The sequence below is a fragment of the Oenanthe melanoleuca genome, chromosome 1A, assembly GCF_029582105.1.
Source record: "Oenanthe melanoleuca isolate GR-GAL-2019-014 chromosome 1A, OMel1.0, whole genome shotgun sequence".
Classification (NCBI taxonomy): domain Eukaryota; kingdom Metazoa; phylum Chordata; class Aves; order Passeriformes; family Muscicapidae; genus Oenanthe; species Oenanthe melanoleuca.
The window spans coordinates 24,316,222-24,340,196 of record NC_079334.1 but is presented as its reverse complement, the minus strand read 5'-3'; the positions used below and the strand labels follow the sequence as shown (position 1 = coordinate 24,340,196).

Below are 23,975 nucleotides of genomic sequence, written 5' to 3'. Positions count from 1 at the left end.
TTCCCCAGAGGTAAGGAGTCTTCCACCCACAGTGGTTCAATCTGCTGAACTCTCCATAGGTAGAGGGAACTTCCAGTTCACGTTTTGAGAATGAGTACGGAGTCAGCAAGAGGTTGTTTTCCTAGAAGGGATGAGTGGCTTGCAGTGATCTGGGGTACATGGATGTCATTCCTTCAGCAGGTCTTGTGAGAACTTTGTGTAACCCTGCCTGCTTTGCCTTATGCTGCTGTCTCCATGGCTGGATGAGGAGGAGCAGCATCAGTAGCAGGCACTTCCATTGGGATGGTCCTTCCGAAGAATTAATCAGAACTGTGATACAGGAAAAAAATGGCATTGAGAGTTCCCTGCATTTGTTTTTAGTACCAGTTGTTACTGTAAGAAAAGATGTTTATCTTCAGGAATATAATTGTCCAGCAAGGCAATTGTGGCTGCAAGGGTTTTTTTTTTTGTTTAAAAAAAGAAGATTGGTAGATCGATCTGTTAAGATTTTGCCATTTCATAAATAAAAAGAAATGAAGCAGTCTATGTGGCAGAATTAAAGGATGTATAATGAATGTGGATATGTAAGAAATATTACAATATGCTATCTAGTGCCTTTCTATAACTGTTGGCTGTAAATCTTAAAATCGGTGAAGTTAGGAACAAGTATATTTACTACAAATTACTAATCTTTATCTATAAGGAAATCTTGAATTTGCCCAATACCAACATAGAGGCTTGTCTTTTAACGCAGTGGTCTCCAAACAATTTTGCTGTACCCCTATTAGTAAAACATTTTTAAGTACACACTGCCAATGTATATACACACATTTATACATTATAAATTATGTACATGTACTACTGTAGTAACATGTAATTATAAAACATGCGCAAAAATAGGAACTAAAAAAAGGATGTGATGAGATTAAACGCTACTTGAAAATATTTATTTTAGTTATTAATAATACAAAAAAATTTCTTGCTGCACTTGATATTATTATATTGCATAACCTCAGACTTAACACACACTTCCACAGGTTTAATATACACTAAGACACTACCTACAGGTTTACAAAAACATCTTCAGCACTTCCTCCAGTAAGTATTCACAAAGAGATTTCCCTAGTGTTCTTGCTCTTGCTTAGGAATGTAAGAGAAGTTGGTTATATTGATGCCTTTATAACTTACATATATTGGGGTTTATATATGTAAATAATATTTATAATAATATATTTACAATGTAAATATATATCTGTAACTTCAATATTGACAAAAATTGTGCTCATACATGATGGCACTGCATGTCCCTGTGGTCTGTTATATTGCTGTACACAAAAAAGAGACATAGCTTAAAACATAGTAGTTTTGTTGTAAGGACTGCAGTGAACCTCAGAATAAAATGATTGATCTCAGTAATTTAACGATACATTGTAAAATCATGGAAGAAAGAATGATATTTAATACAAGTATGTGCTATTACACATTTTTTAAAAGTCAACCCTCTCTTCTGTTACAGGAATATGAGGCCTTAACCAAACAGCCAACTTGCAGTCCAGATGTTTGGGTGAACCTTGGTTGTACGTACTTTTTTCTGGGGATGTACACGCAAGCAGAACAAGCAGCTTTGAAAGGTGAGATGTGTGGCTCTGTTGGAAAAGACTGCTTATTGATTTGAACAAAGTCATTTCCAGACAAAGTATGCAATAAAGGATACTTGTGAGAAAAGTTTGTTGGGTTTGGGGTTTTGTTTGGGGGTTAGTTAATTTGAGCTTTCGTTTAACAGGAGAATTATGATGCTGTTTCCTTCCTAAAAATACCTTAGGCATATGGAGCAGCTAGAACTAAAAGAAGCATCTGGAAAATAATTTCTCTTACTAATTGCTAAGTACAGAACCAAGCATATGCCAACCAGCATCAAAAGGTTACTTTTCTTTTGACTGATACTGTGTGTCTGAGCCAGCACAGATGAAGCAAATTAGGCCAGTGAAATTATTAAAAAAAATAAGTATCTGAGAGAATTCATCATTCTCCATAATGAAGACAAGAACTCTGTTTAGGTAGTTTGAGTGACTTAGTAGGTGGTCTCATTACCTTGTAAGTCAGATGTTAGGTATCTGATTCTTTAAGGCAAGAAGTTCAGTAGTCACATTATCACAGTTCTACTTTACTCTTAACATGCATTTAAATCATCATCTAAAGATCATTTAAAGAGGAGGAATGGAAATTAGATTCCAGGGCAGTTTTTATTGCCTAAAAATGTTTCTGTAGTTTAATTTTGTTGCCCATCACTTTTTATGTATCTTAGTGATTTATGTTGTTTCCTATAACCATAGTATCTCAGTACTTTTTAAGTAAAATTAATAGTAGCGTTATCTCACTCAATATCTGACTCTTGCCTTCTTAGGATAAAGCTCTTATTGAAGGATGGGTTTGCTCCTTTCTTTCATTAGTCTTCTTGTCTTGGGCTTAAAATAGAGTAGGAAGAAAATGATTGTGTACTTTCTTCTGCTGAGAAGAAGTGCCTTCCAAAAGGACAGCTTTGTAGCATTTTTTAAAAATAATTAGTTCTCATATCCCTTTAAAATCCTGAGAAAAAGATCATTCTGAGCTTGAATCCCACTAACTGGAAATGTTTATTTATTTTCAATTGTAAGAAAATCTCATGCGGAGCTTTGTGATTTGTATTGTTCAAGAGGTGTGGAAATATCTAATATTCACAAATAATTTAATCTTTAATGTACCACAAATTTGAGCTTTGGAGATTGCCACCTAGGACTTGAAGTGAATGTAAAAATAAATGGGCAATAGAGCTTTGAGATGCCACTGTGACCTAAAGCATGGAGAAAGCAAGCAGCTTCATCCTGTACCAGTTGGAGCCTTTGTCATCAGCTTCACATCTTGTGAGTTCAATAATCCATTCTAGAGATGACACACAGATGGGCATGCACATTTACTAGCTGTGAGCTGGAGGTAAGGGAAGGTTAATGTTTGCCTTGTCCCTTCAGATCAGTATGGTGAGTGGCAGAGTAAGGGGTGCAGTTAGGCTACTCAAGTACTGGAAGCAAGGGTAGGAATACTAAAGAGTGCAAGAGTGGGAGAGAGTGCAGCTGAAGGAAGGAACAGAAAACAACTGAGTGGTCACATTAGTTCAGTTCCTAATCAGTTCATGATTTTATATAATTGTTTAAGAAGGAGAGCATGCCAGTTTTTATGAATTTTTGCTTACTTTCTTGTGAGTTATCCTGGTGATTTCTGGCTACTTAGCGGGGAAGCAGTCACAGCTGAGGATTTGAATCCCTTGTCCTTTCCCCACTGAAATCTTCCAAGTGTGGTCTATTCCCTTTTCAATCTTACTTATATTAAGCTTAAACCTTTTTATTTTTGTTTAAGTCAGATCCTCTTTTAGTTTGTTTTTTTTTTTTTAAACAATTTAGGATTGCATCAGTGGTGACTGCTTGCAATATAGTATTGACAGCTGAGGCCATATCATCTCGTGCTCTCTTCCATCGTTTTGCAAGGATCTTGAAGAAGCAAAATACTTTAGAAGAACACCATTTATCCAGTACTGCCTTGAATACCACTGAAAGAATGATAGGTAGTGTTATTATTAGGCTTCTTACCATTGCTATTTTGGGATTGTTTTGCCTGAATTCTTGTACAGTGTATGCTGTTTATTGCTGCTGTTATGCTAAACCCCTGAAAGTAGCATACTGCTAAAACAAATTAAGGAGAACTAATTTAGTTTCAGCTGTAATTCTAAATTTTTACAGTGACAGAATCTCTGTGTGAAAGGGAACATAAATGCCAGTTAGTTTTCTGGAATAGGTTTTCTGCACAAACATGTAAATATCTTGAAATCAAATCAAGTTCTTTCCTGCTATATACTGTTGTTGTTGCTTAAGGAAATTATTGTTAACCATCGTTCCATTAATGAGGAAAATTTTACAGGATACTTAAAATTTAGGAAACTGTTGTGGAGCAATTTTTTATCTTTATTTTATAACAGATGTGAATTGATCTCTTAGCTTGTTGTTATTTAATTCAAACTTCATGGAATAGAGGGATGGGAGGTCATTAAGGACAGCCAGCACAGCTTCACTGAGGACAAGTCCTGCCTGACTAACTTAGTGGCTTTCAATGATGGAGTGACTCCATCAGTGGCCAAGGAAAGGGCTATGGATGTCATCTGTCTGGACTTCTGTAAAGGTTGTGATACTGTTCCCCACAACATTCTTCTCTCTAAATGGTATAGATATGGATTTGATGGGTAGACTGTTAGGTGGATTAGGAATTGGTCAGACAAGTCAGATCCAGAGGGTAGTTATCAATGGCTCAGAGTCCCAATGGGCATCAGTGAGCAGTGGTGTCCCTCATGGGTCCCTATTAGGATTAATGTTATCTAATATCTTCATTAATGACACAGACAAAGGGATCAAGTGCACTCTCAGCAAGTTTGCAGATGACACCAAGCTGAGTGGTGGGGTTCACACACTTGAAGGGTGGGATGCCAGCCAGAGGGATCTGGGCAGGCTTGAGAGGTGGATCTGCAAGACCCTCAAGAAGTTCAACACATCCAAGTGTCAGGTGCTGCACCTAGGTTGGGGCAACCCAAGGTATCAACACCAGCTGGGGATGCAGAGGTTGAGAGCAGCCCTGCCAAGAAGGACTTGGGAGTGCAAGTGGACAAGGGGCTGGACACGACCCAGCAGTGTGCACTCAGTTGTGTCAGTTGTGTCCTGGGCTGCATCAAAAGCAGCGTGGGCAGCAGGATGAAAGAGGGGATTCTGCCCCTCTGCTCTGCTCTGGTGAGACCCTCACCTGCAGTGCTGCATCTGGGGTCCCCAACACAGGAAGGACATGGACCTGCTGGAGCAAGTCCAGAGGAGGCCACGAAAATGTTAAGGCATAGAGAATTGGATTTTTCAGCTTAGAGAACAGAAGGCTTCAGGGAGACCTAACTGAGGCTTTCCAGTACCTAGACAAGGCTTACAAGAGCTGAACAGAGACCATTAACACAGGCATGTAGTGATAGGATAAGGAGGAATGGTTTTTAATGAAAAAGAGTAGGTTTAGATTAGATACAGGAAGAAATTCTTTACTATGAGACGGTGAGGGGTTGCCCAGAGAAGTTCCATCCCTGAAAGTGTTCAAAGCCAGGCTGAACAGGACCTTGAGCAGCCTGTTCTAGTGGAAGGTGTTCATGACTGTAGCAGGGGGGTTGGAATTAGATATCTTTAAGGTCCCTTCTAATCTAAGCCATTCTGTGATTCTCTCAGGAAAGAGTAAGTCTGAATATCAAGTCATATAAAAAATAATTACTGCAAATATAAGCTAAGAAGTAGAGAAAAAGGCAATAAATAAAAATCCCTCCTTGAAGGTTTTTCATTTTAATTGTATTTTACCTTCTCTAAGCTTTCTTCCAAATTCCTTTCAGATATTTCTGGCTTCCCCTTTTCCCCTGTTGTCTGCTCACATTGCAGTTACTAATGTACCTGGTTCTGAGGTGAATTTAGAGTTACTTCCAAGTCAGGTACTGTTGTTTTGTAGTCATCCCATAGTGAAGTTGCCAAGTGATGCTTTGCTGACTCCTTTTGCATCTGTGTTCTCACACATTGGCTGAGCATATGTTTTCTATGTTGTGGATAGCCAATCTTGTCTTGAGAGAATGAGGCTTAAACTATTGATCTTGATGTAGGATATAATAATAACAACAGGGTGGGTTTTTTTTCATTATAAAGACTAATACTCTCATGTTGCATTCACAATTCCTGTGCCTGGCAAAGGCCGAAGAACAGAAACTCAGGCTGGTACACTTGGACTGTGATCCTGGCAACTGATCCAAGTGTTTAGAAGCCTGCATAATGCTCTCAGAAGCTGTTGGCTTGCATTAAGAAAGAAACTAAGAACTAAAGCATAAGAACTAAAATTGTTCTTTTAAACCACTAAATGTGCACATAAGTGGGCCTGCAGTTAAGTCTGTTATGAAAAACAGTCTTTTTAAGGATAAATGGAATCTTAGAATTAAATTTAAGATTCGTGCACAGACAGGGTTGTATTGCTGAACCATTCATTAAAGTTGGGGGTTTCTTTCATCCCTTCCAATTTTTGATGGGGAAAGCTTTGTAATTACTTTGCTTCTTCACATCTCTGCTTGTGTCAGATCTGAATGTGGTTTAACTGAACAGAGAACTCATTTCACAGCCTATATTGAAAGGAGCAATATTGTACAAAAGCAGACCAGTGATGGGTTAGTAATAACAGTGACATTTTCCAAACTGGTTTTGCTTATTCGTGATATAATGTTTTTCAGGTGTGAAATAGTTGTCACCAGTGAAAATATACAGTTACAAGCATGCACAGAACAGTTACTGGGTTTTCCTTTTCTTAGGATTACATGTTCACCTACATGATTTTATCTGCCTTGTTGCTCTTACTTTTCTGGTGCATTTTAGCTGAGGTTTTGAATCAGCCTTTTCATGTATGGAACTTTCAAAGCACACAAGTGAAAATATCACATGTTTAAACTCTAAAAGCTACTAACCTTATTTTCTTGTTTTGTTTTTTTAAGTACAGTGGAAGCTACAGCCCAAGAGTAATTAATTTGATGATCTTTAATTTACTGTGCTTAATATGACTGAAATTAAATGTGTTTTTATTGTAAGTAACTGTGCATATCTGAACTACCATTTGAGTTTTGTGGGAACATTGAGATTTCAGTGAATATCCTCTGTAAATTTCATTCAAGTAAATTCTGAACAGTTGAGCTGTTCAGATGGTGTAAGTGTAAACCTCAGTGCTGCACTATGGTTTTTTTTAACATTTTTCCCATTCCCTTTCATTTCGCTTTCACCAGTGAAACTTTGGTTTTGAGGCATAGAGGGCTTCATTCAGCTACTGTGTTCAGATGAGCAGAGAGTTGTTTCTCAGGGATAAGGAGAATAAGGTTTCCTCTGGTCATATTTTCTGCTGTCAGAATGGAGCCTTCTAAGCCCTGTTCCATTTCTACCAGCTCCTGCTAGGCATGTTTAATGTGTATTCTATGCCTGTTGATGTGTGAAGGGCTCTATAGAATATGAATTATGTGCTAGATGGGATTTATTAATGCTGGATGCATGACCAGCAGTGCCTTGCACTCTTATGAGAGGGCACAAATGCTAGATTGTCTGTGACTCTATTTTATCATCTTTTTACTGCCTGAGACAGCAATATGGAACCCACCAAGAGTCTGAGCTGCCATTTCTAGTGAGTTTGATGTTTTGTTTAATAACTAGTGAAGATGTCTTCAACAATGTCTTCATTCTTACTGTAGTTGCTTATCATATTTTAACAAATACTTCAGTAGGTGTCTGTCAGTGTCAGCACATAAAATATACAGAACACTTTTAAGATGGCAGGTATGACACTAGTGCATGGAAAAACAGCGCTGATCATGACAAAAATTCTGGTGAAGGAATAGCAATGTATTTCCTAAGTGGAAAGAGATACATCCTGTCCAGCTACTTCAGTGCTTGAGTACAAGGCCAGTACTAGACCTAGAGCAGGGTCCAGTTTATTGCTTTCCAGCATTGTCATCATGTACATTATGATCCCAAGAATCCCAAGATTGCTTAGTACTGATTTAAAAAAAAAACTGAAGTAGTCATTGTCTTGAAAAAGATTGTGCTTCCTTGTAGCATTAATAGATCAGTGACAATGAAATTCACTAGCAGCAGAGAATAATAAAAGAACAAACTAATGTCCCTTAAATGTCCCTTAAAAATCATTATGTCTGATGAGACAGTTGTCTCACTTCCTGTTCCAGTGGTTGACAACATCTTTATTCAATATTCATGACCCCATTCTTTCTGAAAACTGACTTTTTTCATGTGTTTCCTTGTCTTCCTCAAAGAATGCATTTGGCACCAAGAGAAAAGAAGCTGCTGATATTGAATGTTTCCATATTTCTGCTTACTATATTGACAGGACTATATTTGTGTGGGGTTTTAAGCAACTTATTTTAAAGAATATCAGATAGCTAGTATCATGTAATATCTTACAAAACAGGACACTTTTCCACCCTCCATATATCCATGCACACCATCAAAACTCAGATTTCATCTTTTGCCTGTTTTTAGATGTTAAATAATGTGAACTAGCCCTCCAGCTTTTGCCAAGAAGTAAATAATAATTTTGATGTCAGATCAGATGCCAGGTTTGCAAGGGCAGCCTGCACTCACTGGTTGACCAGTGAAACAAAAATTCCTTGGTTTAGATTCTTGACAGTATTGCTTGCAAATCACAATTTCACAGTGTAAATAATGTTAAAATACACTCAAAAGGGGGAAAAAATAGTATACCTACTCAAAAAAGGAACATTGGTGTCTTTACCCATAGTACTGTGATTATACAATATGTTATTTTCAGTATAAATCCCACAATCTGTCCTGCTTGTATTTTTGGAGTCTTTGGTGACCAAATGTTTTGGATTGTGAAGGATGGTTGTGGTTGAAGTTTCTCACAAAAGCACATGTAAAGTCCATGTGCAGCCCTTCTAAACTTTGATATTAAAACCTATCAATTAATTCTGAGGAACATGTAGAGTGACAAGCATGCATTTAAATTAAGGTACTCTCACTTTCTAAGTGAGTGGATGAAATATACATACTATTGTGTCAGTTGTATTTCTAAAGCTGCCTATGCAATATTGTACATCAGAAACTTTCTGTGCTTTAATAAAAAGAGTAATTCTCACCTATATCCTAGACTGAAGACCATTTAGCTTCTTAACAACTTGATGCTCTGTTACAGGTATCTTACAAGATGTTGTGGTCTTGTGAGAGTGCTTTCATACCACCTTTATATTTTGGACTTTTATTCTAGTAGTTCTTTAAAGATGCAATGCATTGTCCTCATTTTTCTAGGAACATGGCTAAATAACAAGCTTGCTAAGGAAAAAAGGAAAGAAATAGTTGCTGTATTTATTAGAAGTACCAATCTGATCAGAATGGCCTGGGTTTTGGCACTGTCCACTGTATCAAAAAGTTTCTTTACTATGTGAAGAAAGAGTAGGGAATCTGGAAATCTCTCCCTGAGTTGCTTAAAAAAAAAAAAAAATCCATCTTCAGGGGGTGGTGGGGAAGAGGGTTTGGTGGTTTGAGCCCTCTTTTATGGTTTAGGATGTCAGAAGAATTACAGCTTTGTGTTAGACGCTATTGCTGTGCTAACTCTGCACTTTTGTGGCCTTATAAACACAGTAAGTAATTCTGCTTTTTGTAAAAGTTCCATGTACACTCCTTCTGTGGAACATGGTTTGCCAGCTGGTTGGTCTGAGCAAAAATGAGAGTGCTCATTAGGCTAGGAAAAGTACAGGAAACAAGGGAAGATTTTTTTGGAAGATTGCTGGCAAAAAAAATGAATAGCACTGTTTGACGAGGACATTTGTCACTCTTGGTGAAGCAAAAGGCTCTAGTGACTTAAAACTCTGCAGTTTACAATTTGTGTCATATGGAGTGAATTCAGTGGAATTCCTAATCCTGCTAGAGTAAGAAATTTCATTGACTTTACTAGCTCCAGTAAGAAGATATCTGCCCTAAATCTCTTGCCATATCTTAGTTTGAATCTTACCTGCCCTGGCCGTAGAATTCTTTCATGTGCCTTTCATTCCTAAGGACAGAAGAAATATTGTAAATATAATGTAATGTCCATGCCTAACAAAATGGTAGCAGCATTGGCTTTTTCACTACACTAGAAGTTGTTGAGATTCCTGGAATTATAAATCAAAACTTACTTAAAATGTGACACATTATAGAAGGAGCCTTGAGTTTATCTGTTGCTGCTTTTTATTTTGAAAAGGTACTATGCCTGTGTGTCATAAAAAAACCCCCCCAAAAAAAAACCCAACAACAACAACAAAAAAAACAAAAAAACAAAAAAACAAAAAAAAAAAAAAAACAAAAAAAAACAAAAAAAAAAACCCAGAGAATTATTGAGAAATCACTGCAGGGAAATGATAAAGCGATTCATAGTTTTAAGGCTCATGGAAGGTAGAAAGGTAGAGGCCAATGAAAAATTATTTTCTACAGGGATTTAAAAATAAATAGGGAATGAAGACAGAAATGAGGAAGACCTCTAAACCACTCTAAAATTGGTAGAACCTCCCCCAAGGCATGACCTGCAAAGGCTCTCAGTACAGTGAAGAACTGTACTTGTGCTAGTTAATGAAAGAATAGGGGTGCATTCTTGTATATTGAGAAAGAAAATTAAAAATATAAAGAGGTACCCTGTGAGTAGTTCATGACAATAATACTTACTGAATTTCCCTTTCAGCACCTAAGAGTGGTCTCCAGAACCGTTTACTCTTTCACCTGGCACATAAGGTATGATGTATTTTCTTCACTCCTGCTTTGTTTTCTTTTCAGTTTGGTAGTGTGTAATTTATGCTGGCAACCTGGCAGAATAATTAAAATGCCTGTGGTGGCAGAAGAACAAACATTTTTCATAACCACCTTATGATATTAAAATGTGGTGGAGAAAGCAAGTATGAAAACATGATCTCAGAATAGATGCTCTCAGCATGTTTCTAAGGAAAGTATTAGCAGTACACTTTACATAAGTCATACAATAGGAATGTAATGGTATTTTTGATCACGAGGAGCATGAAACCTTAATAGAATCAGAAATGTAGAGGCCACTATTTTACTTCTTTTTTCTAAATGTACCAAGTTTTCCTAACTTGCAGCTCTCTTACATGTAGCAATTTGACCAAAATGGTGTATATGCTATTACTGATTCTCTTAAGTAGTTCAGTATCCATGAAATCATACTGTTAATAGGATGAAACTTTATTTAATTTCAACAACAATTAAGTTCTTATTTCACTTACCACACATAGCTGTCTTCTCTTAAATTAGGTTTTGTGCCATCCAGTACAGAATACTTGCGAAGCATTCTGCTACTAAAAACACTGACTTAAAAGGAAGTATAAATCCTGAATGTTAGCTTTGAGGTCAGACTCTTTTTACTTATATCTGTTAGTTTCAAGAGAGAAATCTTAAAGCATTTTATAGTGGCATTGGCACTTACAGATGTCTGTGATGAGCTAGGAATTATGGAATTTCTCTTTATCTAGTTAGTCACTGGAAATAAAGGGTTTTATCAAAACTATGAACCCCATTGCCTTTAATTCTGTTAAGCAACTTATCTTGCCTTTTAACTTTGTGATTGGCTCAAAGAGGGAGGAGAAAGATTTGAAGAAAAACTTGCAGATAGGTGGACAAACAAATACATAATATTAGAATTTGTGTCAAAGAGAAATTAATAATTGCTGTTAAATCAGCAAAACCAGCAAATGGAAGCAGTGATTAAGGGAATAAGTGATTTGAGAAGACTGACTAGGTAAATAGCTTCAACTTCACTGTTGTCATACAAATATAACCGGTATGTTCCTTGTTTTTAGCCTCCTCTGCGTGTGTTTTTTATGCAATTCAGCAATGCTTTTAAAAATAAATAATTTTCTTAAAGAAATTTGAAAATGGAGGCTGATGAAAGTGAATTTGGTGGTGCTGTAAAGCAGACTTAAAAAAAATAGGGCTTGTGTGTTTGCAAGCCTCATGTTTTTGTGCTATTCATGAGACATTAGATTTGGATCTACAAACAGCAAAATTTTTGCTGGTTTGAATAATTACAGTGAAATTTTGTGTTGCGAAATTCTGTTTGTGAAATAATTAATTCAGCTCTTTCCCTCTTATCCATCAAAGCACATGACATGTAATTATATCTAAATCACACCTTAAAGGAAAATGTGTGCTTAGTTTTAGCCTAACATCTAGCCAGTTTGAACTCATCTGCCTCTTTAATTAGTTTGTCTTTCTCCACTGGTCAAATTAACTTTAACAGCGGTTTTCCAGATGCTTATTTCTGTTTACCAGCTCTTCTGAGAATATGTCCCCCTCTTTTTAGTTCAGTGATGAAAAGAAACTGATGAGCTCTCACCAGAACCTGCAAGATGTTACAGAAGATCAGCTTAGCCTGGCATCTATCCACTACATGCGGTCCCACTACCAAGAAGCTATTGATATCTACAAGCGCATTCTGCTGGATAATCGGTGCGCATCTCCAAACCCTACTGGAGCATCTGTGTGATTGGTGGTATTTAAATTCCACATAGTTGCTTAGTTTCTGAAAGGAGACATTTTCTGCAACTACTATGTCTCTTTCTCATCACAGAATGTGCACCAGTTGCAGCTCCTCAATTTTGTTCATTCAAAGTATTATTGAAAACCCCACATTTCAAAAGAAGTCTGCTCTCTCTTGTTTGCTTTTTGCAAAATTGTTGGTTAATTCATTCTGATATCTTTTTATTTTGTTACATACTTCTTCTGAGATTATATATGGTTATGTACCTACTTTGTCTTTTTATTTTTCCCCCTCTGATGGCCAATCTTGTGACCTTGCTTGAATTATTGCCTTCTCCTTCACCTCTTAGTCTTCCTCAGAAGGGTTCAGTTCTTGGGTTTTATGTGAGTTCCTTGCATCCCTTTAAGTCTGAAATTCTTTCCTTTTCTGTTTATCCTCTGTGACACTTGTTGATGGGTTTTTCTGTCATGTTCTGCAAATTTTTAGTTCATAATTTAACAAGGAACAAATTAAATTCATAAGTGGCTGGAGGTACTTTTAATAAAATAGAAACTGCTGTCTTAAAATACTGCTGTCTCTTGGTACTGTCTCCTCTTGAATGTTTCAGAGAAATCCATCATAATACATATATCATGTAATGCTTGGGAAAGAGATTCTAACCTTCAAGTGCTGCAGATACAATCACTCAAAGCTAAATGAGTAACCTTCATAGCAATTATCCTTTTACTTAGCGTTTTCACAAATGCTTGTCTTTTCTCTGTCTAGTTCTTCTGACTTGACTTCTTGTAATGACGGGGATTTTTTGAAATAATTGTATTTGGTACAACCTTGTATGTGCATATTAAATGTCTTTGAGTGTATTGCTTAGAAAAACATTTTCTGCCAGGCCAATTACAGTGCTCATGTTCTGCACGTTTCCTTGGTGTGAAGTTGCCACTGTTTCCCAGATGTGCAAACCAAAAGTTTTGTTGGTAATTCTTACAAGCTGCAGTAGCTGCTGTGAAAAAAAATACTGTGAATCTGTCCTAGCTGACAAACTAGAGAAGTCCTAAGAATTTCTCAGAAACTCCAGTTTTGATGTGTTTGTAAAATGTGTATAGATGTGAGAGCTTTCTTCTTATTTACTGATTTTAATGTGCTGTAGTGGGGAAATGTTAAACTCTCTATGAGATTTAAAGGTTCTCTTTAATCCTCTTTCCTGCAGGGAATACCTGGCTCTGAATGTATATGTGGCCCTGTGCTATTACAAACTGGATTACTATGATGTATCACAGGAAGTGCTAGCTGTTTATCTTCAGCAAGTTCCTGACAGCACCATTGCTCTTAACCTTAAGGCTTGTAACCATTTCCGACTTTACAATGGAAAGGCTGCAGAGGTATCTATTGGACAGTCCTTCAACTCACCTTTATTTTTTTTAAGATTCCATACATGTTTCTTTTCATCTTAATCAATAATGTTGATAATGGCATTTGCCTTGTCACTTGTCCTTTTAGGAATGTCACCTATTTGTCAGTTTCCTTGGCATTAACCCATCTGTCCACATATGTGCACAGTGGTCTTACCATTTTCCCAGTATCCTTTTGATCTTGTTTTTATATCTATTACCCAATTGCTAAAATGATTAGATAGAACTGGAAAAGCAAAATCTTCTAGTCATCTGGCACCAATGGAAATGGCTTGCTGTCAGCTTTGATGCTCATTTGAAGCTCCACTTAGGCTTCTGTGCTTTTTTGGTTTTATGTTAAAATTTTGGAATGTATGTAATTCCAGGCAGAGCTCAAGAACTTGACAGACAGTGCCTCATCATCTTTTGAGTTTGGCAAGGAGCTCATTAAGCACAATCTGGTAAGTAATGTATTTCTGGGATTTAATATGAACTGCACTCATTTGTAGAGCTTTTCATGATGATTCGTAGAATGGAATATTTTGAAAAACTGCAGACTTAATTGAGTCTCTGCTGCCATATAAGTCCTGTTCCAGGAATCCTACCAGTATAATGAGTGTGCCATTAAGTGTATTTTCTTTTTTTTCCCTGGAATTTTTCCCTGACAGTTTGATAATGTGTCAAGAAAATAATAATACTTTTAGCTGCTTTTAGTCGTGAAGGCATATTAAAATAATGTATGTTGTGTAAGAGTACTTTTGCAAGATACTTTGTGGAGCCCACTCAATAAAGACACTGTAGAAACAAGTCAGGATGACCCTGAACTCTATTTAGTAAAGAACAATTTGACTGGAATAAAGATAGCTCATGAAAATGGCCTTCATCTGAAAAGGACTTAGCAAGGAGTTCTAGGAAAAAAGATGCTCGTAAAACCAAAATACTTTTGTGTTCTGCAGTAAAAGAGTCACTAAGAGTAACTAATGGTTAATTTTCCCTTCAGTGGTGTTATCTTGCTGAACAACTGGTAATAGTAGATTGCTCCTCTTTAATGACAGCTACTTGCTTTGTCATTTTTCAAGGCAGTCATCACAAGTTAACACTTCTTTCCCCAAGAATTAAAACTGCTTTCAAGCAGGACTTTTGTAAGTTAGTGTTGTTTATTTTGTATGTTGATATTTTTGCCAGCTTTATTGGTTAAGTACATTAGATCTTATTGGAGGAGCTGTCATGTGAAACTGGAGTATAGTCCACTGCTCCTGATTGTTTTAGGTCCTGTGTCATTCTAAATAAATGTGGAGTTGTTAGCCTAATTTTTTTAATGTGAAAACATCATAAGCAGTTTGTAGTTTTGTATGTGTTCTCTTCACTCTATGTTTTCTTTTAAATCTTTGAAATATAACATATCACTCTTTTGAGCTACTAAAAGCTGAAATAAATTAATCTCTATGTATGGATTAAATACCTATATTCTTCAGAGTAAAGATTGTCACACTGTATAATTCTATAGCTATATTAAAGCAGGAATTAAGCTAATGTCAGATCCACTGACCTTTTCCTACTGTTTATGTAGGAATTTAAGGATTAATTTCCTTGAATTAACTTATCATAGGAAAGATTCTGATACATGATTGTCAATATGCTGTTTTGGTCTGCAGGTAGTTTTCCGAGGAGGAGAAGGGGCTTTGCAAGTTCTACCTCCTCTGGTTGATGTTATTCCTGAGGCAAGACTGAATCTTGTGATTTACTATCTCCAGCAAGGTAAATACACCTTCCTCTGGCTCTTTCGTAGCTTCATGGATGACACTAATTCATCTTATCTCAATTTATTCAATGCTTTCTTTTCTTTACAGTAAAATGTAATTTATTTCACCTTCTGTTCCTCTGTAAAATAGTGAAGTAAAAGTTCCCATGGCTTGCAGAGAAGGGTTTTAATACTGTGCACTCAAAAAAAGCCTACTTCAGCATAGTATTGGATCTGTTCTGGATAGTTCTTGGGTTGCAGGAGATGGCTTTGAGGATGGTAGTGTTTATTTGTTTCTAGTGAGGGGACCTCTCCTCTGCCTGAACATGTGAGAATGGTAGGCATATGTCGTGTAAAGGCAAGAACAACCATTTCTATAAATACAGCACAAACATATGAACCAAACAAAATATGAACCAAAGTGACTGTGAACAATATACTTCCTTAAAATCTTTTTTACAGTTCTGAAGAATGCAGGTAGGTAGCCAGAATCAGTTGGTAAGGATTTTCTACTTGTATGTCTCCTGTGATTGCCAGCCTCTTTGAATTGTATCTTTGTTTTTTAGAACTATTCCTATTCTCCCATTTTATTCAACAGTGGGTTGACTGGCTGTGTGATTCAAGGCAGGCCCAATTAGATGAGGTTGCTTAAAGCCTTGTCCAGACAAGCATCCAGTCAGAACTTCCTCTGTTATACCTTGAGTCCACTGCCTTTCTCTCACTCTGTGGAACCTGTTTCCATCTACTCTGTACCTTCTTATCAGTTAACTGTAGACAGTGATAAGATCTCCCCTGAGATCCTTTTTCCTCTGAAAGCTAAGCAAATTCAGTTTTCTCAGTTTCTCCTCAGCCCTCTTCCTGCCTTGGGAGCCTTCAGTTGGGCTCACTCCAGTGTTTCAGTGTCTGTATTGATCGTAGGATCCCAAACCTAGACACAGTACTCATGTGCAACCTCACAAGTGCCAAATAAAGAATTCCTTCCCTTGCTGTGATGGCTCCGTTCATGCTAATAAGATCCACTGTGCAGTTGGCCTCCTTTGCTGCAAGGCTGCACTGTCTGCCAGATTGCCTTTTAGCCAGTCAGCTCCCCACCTGACTTGCTCAGGCATGATTCAAACCAAGTAAGATGCAAGACTTTCATTTTGCCTCCACTGAACTTAATCAGATTTCTTTCAGCCCGTTTTTTCAGTCTACTGAGCTGCTTCTCAATATCTGGGAGCTTACTTCACAATCTTTTATCATTTGCAGACTTGTTCAGAGTACTCTATGCTATCATCTGGATCATTAATAAAAATAAGTTAGTGAACAGTGTCAGTCCCTGCGGCATTTGATTAGTAATGAGCAGCCACCTGTGGGATTTGGTACAGTTGGTCATTGTCCTTTGGTAGTCCAGCCAGTTTTCCATCCCTTTATAATCTTACTTAGCCAGTCCTATCTTGCTGCTGTCCCCAGTCACCTTTCAATATTGTTACCATTGTCCCCATAGGCAATATTGGTACTGTTCCCAATTACCTTGCACAATAATATGTTGATAATAACATATGTATCAAATTAACTTCTACTTACATGGAAACAAAGTGCATCTCATGCATCAGTTAAAAATCAATCTTGTTTACTCATATCTGTTAACCTTGCAGTAATTTTCACTAGTTAGGTTCTGCTCTTCACTGTGATATACAAATGACTTGTGTATTAACAAAGAAGTTCAAGGGGAATTCAGACTAAAATCTCTTTTCTGGTTTGGCTAAGTTTCCATTTTATTTCTATTCTTTCTAGGGTAGCAGCATTGGTTAGGAAAGTGAGGAATTCTTACTTCTAATGACAACAAGGTCTCTGATAAATATAGACTTGTGGTGATGATATATGCTCTGAACTGGAATGATTGAAGCACAAACATGCATCCTGTCTTTTCAGCTCTTCAGTGTAGAGAATATGAGAAAACAAAGTACAGGAAGATTATCGATTTATTATTTTGACCTTGTGCTGTTGAGAAGACAGCTGTTGGGTTATGAACCAAGGGACCAGACCATCTCTGCTAGGAAAACTGTAGTAATAAAGAAGCTACTACTCACTCTGTGTTTGTTATTTGAGTTCTAGAAAGCTATCACCTTTGTGATAGAAATTCACAATGATTTATAGTTACCTTTCTCCTCCTGTCTAAATGGTTTGTTTTTTAGTCTATGACTATTGGGGAATGTTGTAGAGGATGAGTGGCTTGTTGTAATACAGTGTACTATGGGTTGTCATGCATTCTAATGTTTGGCATTTCAGATGATGTGCAGGAGGCTTATAACCTGATTAAGGACCTGGAACCTACAGCTCCACAGGTAATTGGAAAATGATGTCATGGCACATAAAGACAGAGGTTATAAACTGATATCAAATCTGCCACATACAAAACTGGTATCCTGAGGACAGCTTGCCCCGTTTCCACTCTTAAAACTCTTGTGTTTTCAGCCCTTCATCAACAATAAATTTAATGTGCATGCATAAAGTATTATGTATGTGCATATATGAGTGCTTAGTGTGTTTGTTACTGTACCACCTGGATTCAACTAAGAATACAGTTCTGTTGTGTGCAGCCTTGATTTTGGGAAGTGGACCATTGCTGTAAGGTAAAAGCCCCCTTGCAGCTATAGCTGATTATCTGCCTGGTGGTGGCTTTCATCCCTCAGATTTGCGAGCTCAGATGGTCATATAGTTTGTCCTGAAGCCATGAAAATTAAAATGAGCTAGATTAGATTAAACAGTTTTAATAAATGCTATGTTCTAATTCCATCACACTTTGGTTGCCATGAGTGAAAACTGCCGTGTCCCTTGGCTGCTACTCTAATTTTCTTCTGTGGCTGTTCCAGCATGTTTAGTCTGATTTATTCTTCTTTGCTGTTTATTTTCCAAAGGTCACATAGCTGAGCATAAAAGGGACCTTTCATGCGTCTCTGTAAAGAATTAAATGGAGAGAGGGAGGGAAGAAGGGAGGAAGGGAAAAGGAAAACCTCAAAAACACAGATCTGGTGATTCTGTGCTGAGGAGTGAGGAGTGTCTTCTGATGTTGCTTTACACTTCTTACATTTTTCAGTGTAGCAAAACTTAATTGAACATTTTTCTGCAGCTATCATTCCTATTGTAAGATATTGACCCAATACACTTGGCTAATAATTCTTTATCACATTTTGAAATTAGAATATTTGTGGGGGTTTTTTTTCTTTTTTTTTTCATTTTTCCCTCACACTTTTAAGGGACTCCCTGCTAAGACTTGCAAAACTACTTGTAAAACCTCCTTGAGTATTTGCCAAATTTCTTCTTTGTCACAATGCCTATAGGGTAATAATTTGGCATCTGTATGACAGTTGGTGTGCTAAAACAATTACTTACATTGTTTCGTTACATTCTGTCGTTGGTTTCTTGGTTTCTTGAAAGATGTCTCTCCTGTGTTTACCTATGTAACAGGGCTGTCCTGGTTTTTCAGGAGTACTTACTAAGACAGGTTTATAGATATAACCCTTCATTATAAGATTTGAGTAAGACAAAAGAGTCTGTTACATGCTGAGAAAAATTTGTTCAGAGAAGAATTACACTGTAGTTGTTTCTTATACTAGAGGTTACAAGGTACTCCTGTTCCTAATTTCCCGTGAGTAACATGGCCACAGAGCACAAACCTCTTGACATATTTGTTCTGATGAGAAAAACTATGAATTTTTCGGCAAGGATGTCAGTGGTTATGTGTATATTTGAAAGGAGATCTGTGCTTTAGTATAACAGTAGTGCACATCTTGGTGAAGAGGGCATGAAAGGATGTTACCATGTTCCACCTGGTGTGTTGTCTTTGACCGTAAGGCTTACCAGAAAACACAATACCCCTTTGCATCTAACATATTTAGTAGAAGTGACTACCTAGTAAGTAGAATGTATTTTGGGGGACTAAATTAGTACTGTGCTTAAGCACTACCACAGTAACCAGCTACGTACTAAACTCAGTTGTGTTAGAGTTGAATTAATGCAGAAAATAATGTAGACATAGGCATTTGTGTGTCTTCTGAAATCTTCACCATGTCTTCTCTGATCCCTTTTAACTTTTTTTTATCCAGGAGTACATCCTCAAAGGGGTGGTAAATGCAGCACTTGGACAAGAAATGGGCTCGGTGAGTAAAGCCCATGAGGTTCTCTAGCTTCTCCAACATTATAGTGTGAACAGATCTGTAGAAACAGGAATGGAGTGAAAGAGACAGTAATTTCTTATTTACATTGCAGGATCCCTGAGTCTCTTAACCTCCTCCCATGGAATAATCAGTCCAGAATTAGTGAAATTCAAATTTCTGTTGCTGGACTTGATAGTAAATCAAGATTAATTTGATTTCTCTATCCTGTTTCCAAAATCCCCATTTATTTTGTAAAATGTTCCTCTTTATCTAGGCACATAGAGTGGCACATTTCCTTTTCTGTTTTTGCTTCAGCCCTGGTTTATCTGTTAGTTGCTCCCCAAGTGTTCCTCGGAACGTATTTTCACTGTATTGTAGCATCAACTCTGGAACTCATCTTGGATTTCTTTCTTATTCTTCTTCCAGAGAGATCATCTGAAAATTGCTCAACAGTTCTTTCAGTTGGTGGGGGAATCAGCCAGTGAATGTGGTATGCTTGAAAATGTTCTTTTTCCATTAATTAAGCCATCTTAAAATATCCAAATATATACCATCATATCTGTGTCTAACTGCTGACTGTTAGCAGGAATATTGCTAGGCATTTTGTTTCTATAGGATGATTTTCAGAAAGTCTAAATTGTAGTCTAAAACAAATTTGCAACATAAAATTAGAAGTCTCAATTCCAAACCTTACTATATGAGTTCCTCTGGAAAAGAGGCTGAACTGCAAACTGCAAGTCTTCGTGAGGGACGCTGTGGCAGCTTGCCTTTGCCTAATAGTCCCCATTATAGAAACAGAAGACACCAGCCTAATTAATTAGATGAAGTGAGTGGCTGAAACATCACAGGCAGAGATACACAGGTACAAATCTAAGATCACTAATGAAAGCCTGTGAAGTACATAGAGTCCTAGCGTGGAGCGTGCCCTGAAACTGAGGGTCATAAAAATGTAAAGAGGACTTTGGCTGCAGGGATAAAGGCAAGCTCTGGGACTAGCTTCTTGCTTGAATAAGAGAGAAAAAAAAGCATTATGACCCACTCACCACCATGCCCCCAAATCAATACATTTTCAATATTTAGTTTTACTTACTCCATAATAGAGCAAATCTTCTCTTCCCTTCTCTTTGCCAAAGCCAAAAATCCCAAATAAAAAAAAGCCAGCAGTTGTAATATAGAAATTCAGACTGAATAGGGCTTGCCAGTTTCTTTTGTAGAAATTGTCACTTAGTATTGTTTCTTTAGGTGGGTAACTTGTGCATATTCATGGTGCAGACAGCTCATAGTCCTCAGAGAAAGAATGCTGTCTTCTGTGTCCATAGTGACTGAAGAGAAGGAGCTCCAGAGACAGAGTGGCATCACTGATGAAAGTTTCAGAAATACTGTTGAGCCTTTCTATTCTGTTCGCCTTGCAGCCCTGGTACTATTGAGGTCATGCATCAGAGAATTTCATGTTGGAAGGCTGGAAGTGGTTCCATAGATGAGATTTCCCTAACTCATTCCTTTTGCATTGAAGCTATCTCTGAAGAGTTAGGATCCCAGAAAACAGGAAGAAGCAATATGAAGTGTAGCGGTAGAGGACTCAGTTAGTGGGAACATCTTAATGCCTATATAACTGTCATGCAGGTGTGACAAGTGACCAGAGCACACATGGATAAAAATAATACAGAGATAGTCAGGGAAAAGATAGTCCGGGTTTCTTGTTTAGATATAGCCTACAATTGAAATTGTTAGGAAATCAGAAGTCTGAATTTTACTGTGAAATATTTTTAAATTCATATGCAAAATAAAGATAGAGAGGCTAAGACTTCAACCTTTCAATGGCTGGGGCTGGAGGAATGGCAACAGAAATGTAGTATAATTAGGAAGCTGGATTACTTGAAAAAAATGAGCCTATGGGAAGGATTGGTCCCAATCAGAGGTAAAAGGAAGCATCAGTACTGTGAGCATCTTGCCCTCATGGTACTTCCATGTAAGAACTGCTTTGTCATCTTAAAAGTTTGTGGGAGGAGACTGCCATAGAGAGGAGCACACAGTTCAGGGTAATTCCTTTAAAGATAAAATAGTGTGAGGGGTTTTGTTTAACCTCAAATGAGGAGCAGGTGGAGATCAACAAAATGTATATAGGAAATAGAAGAAGCAAACAGTTCTAATTAGGTAGGATATAACAAAAAAACAAACACATGAAGCCCAAGAATGTGTTTTTATACAAATAATTGATGTTTTTAAAGAAATTGGATAAAGTGGAATGCCTAATTTTAGAAGAGGAAGCTAAATCCAAATAATTTATGTGATAGAAGGAAGGTAATATGTAGGATATTGTTCCTTTTTAATGTACAAAGGGAATTGTACATTAAATAAACATAGTACCTAAATAAACATACATGAATATAGAGAACTATAGATAAATAGATGATGAGAGTGGAAAAATTATTCTGCATATTATAGAAAACTTCTCTCAAAATAAATATTGTCCTTTATTGGTGAGTAAAATAATACTGTTTTCAATTATTTGTGTAGATAGGCAACTCAGCATATTGAAGCCAAATTATTCACGAGCCAGCCTGAATAGGAACAGTGAGTGGCATATTAAATAGGTTACAGATTGTATATAGAAAAATAAATAATAATTGGAGACTTTTGCTCTGCCCATGTTGACCTAATAAATGCAATTACATGGCATAATAAACAGCATGAACTTTTTGTTTCTATCTTTCTTAGAAAAGCACAAGTGAACAGATAACTCTGGACCAATATTGAATTGCATAGCAACTGAGTTGAAATTTTATGATGAAATTACAATTCTACTACAGTCATCTGAGTATAATCAAGTTCAAAATCCACGTGTTAGCAAATACCTCAAAAAATGTCCACAGTACTAACCGAGGAAGAGAAGCTACATAATAACCTTGCTCATTTCTAGCAGAAAATTTACAGGGAAATAGCAGTGAAAAGGATAAAATGCACCTGATTTGAACACTTGAAAGAACCCTTTGTTTCTCTAAAGAAAGGACTTGTATTCATAATTAATGAGCTATAGGAGACAAATAATGACATGACTAGGTTTGCCAATGGTACAAAATTACCCATAGTAGTACAAATAAAAGCTTCCGTAATGATGAAAGATGTGAAAGACTGTATAAGACTGGGTAATAATATGCAAATTAAATTTAGCTAAATTACGGAAAAGTTGAAGAGGATCTTAAGAATTGATCAGGAAAGAGGAAACAAAACTAATTACTGTGTCATTGTATACAGATGTGATTCTTTTCCTTGAACACTGTCTACAGTTCTGGTTCTTACATTTCTTTTTTAAAATGGTAGATCAAGAAAGGATTCAATAAATACAGCAAGGATGATCAAAGAAAGGGGATAGATTCCTGAAGTAGGAGAAAATGAAAGATGAAATAAAGCAGAATACATGGGCTGAAAAATGATGACTGAGTTTGATTATGTACATCATGAATCACAAGGAAAAGAGGAATAGAGAAGAGTTATTTACTGTGCAATACAAAAATCAAAGAGCATTGACAATTATCACTTAAGACAATGAAAATAAATAACATTAATTAATTTTTCACACAACACAACTTACTTAATAGAGAAACTTGCAGAACCAGAATATATAAAAAAAGTTGTAGATTAAAAGTGCACTGGCAGTTTGACACAAATTTTTCATCAGTGATTTTTCAGCAGTGATTAAGAAGTCCTCAGTGCAGGTTGTTGGAAGCTGAGATAAACATCAGCAGAAGTACCAATACATACCACAGTATGTATCATATGTGAAATCAGAATGTCTTCTTTCTGTAGCTGTATATTCTTACCCAGCAAACTCTGAACTAGACAAACCTTGGATCCAATATAATAGTTTTTATGTTCTTAGGTAACTTTGCATATTAGCCAGTATGTTGAATACTTGTGGTCATTTGTTTTGCTGGATTTAGAGCAGAGAACAGAATTCTTGCTGTTTGTATATTTGGGCTTTTCCTAAGTAGGAAAAGCTGTTCATGTACATGCTGTTCAAGCACGTGCATTGTGCTTCAGCACTTCCCATCCAGCTAGCCTTCGCAAGGACCTTTAATGACTTCATCAAGGTGCTGAGCTGCTTTGCAGATTTATAATACAGAAGTTATTGTTTGCTAGAGTGAGGAAATCTTCTTTGCTGTGTCTTTGCTTGCAACTGGGCCTATGTCCCAGTTTTGCCTGGGATAGAGTTAAATTTCTTCCTAGAGAATGGTACAGTGCTGCATTTTGAATGTAGTATGAGAACAATGCTGATAACCCAGTGATGTTTTAGTTGTTGCAAAGTCAAGGACTTTCCAGTTTCTCATGCTCTGCCAGTGAGAAGCTGCACGAGAAGTTGGGAAGGAGCATGGCCAGGACAGCCGATCTGAATGAACCAAAGGGTTATTTCATACCATAGAACATCATGCCCAGTACATGAACTGGGGATGTTGCTGGGAGGGGCTTACTGCGGTTTTGGGAGGGGCTGGGCATGGGTCAGTGGGTGATGAACGATTTTATTCTGGATCATTTGTTTCTCCTGAGTTTTATTCCTCTCTCTCTCTCTCTCTCTCTCTCTCTCTCTCTCTCTCTCTCTTCCCGCTCCCTTTTCATTAC

The 23,975-nt window shown here is 37.1% G+C and overlaps 1 protein-coding gene across 1 annotated transcript in view; it reads left to right on the top strand.

Annotated features, from left to right (window-relative positions):
- IFT56 (intraflagellar transport 56) overlaps window positions 1-23,975 on the top strand; it is a 48,036-nt gene that overhangs the window by 5,319 nt on the left and 18,742 nt on the right. The window contains exons 4-12 of the mRNA XM_056482417.1: window positions 1,496-1,610; window positions 10,285-10,334; window positions 11,917-12,062; window positions 13,298-13,469; window positions 13,865-13,939; window positions 15,134-15,236; window positions 17,491-17,546; window positions 19,308-19,361; window positions 19,785-19,848. Of these exons, the coding sequence (XP_056338392.1) occupies window positions 1,496-1,610; window positions 10,285-10,334; window positions 11,917-12,062; window positions 13,298-13,469; window positions 13,865-13,939; window positions 15,134-15,236; window positions 17,491-17,546; window positions 19,308-19,361; window positions 19,785-19,848 (835 nt within the window). The remainder of the gene's footprint in view (window positions 1-1,495; window positions 1,611-10,284; window positions 10,335-11,916; window positions 12,063-13,297; window positions 13,470-13,864; window positions 13,940-15,133; window positions 15,237-17,490; window positions 17,547-19,307; window positions 19,362-19,784; window positions 19,849-23,975) is intronic.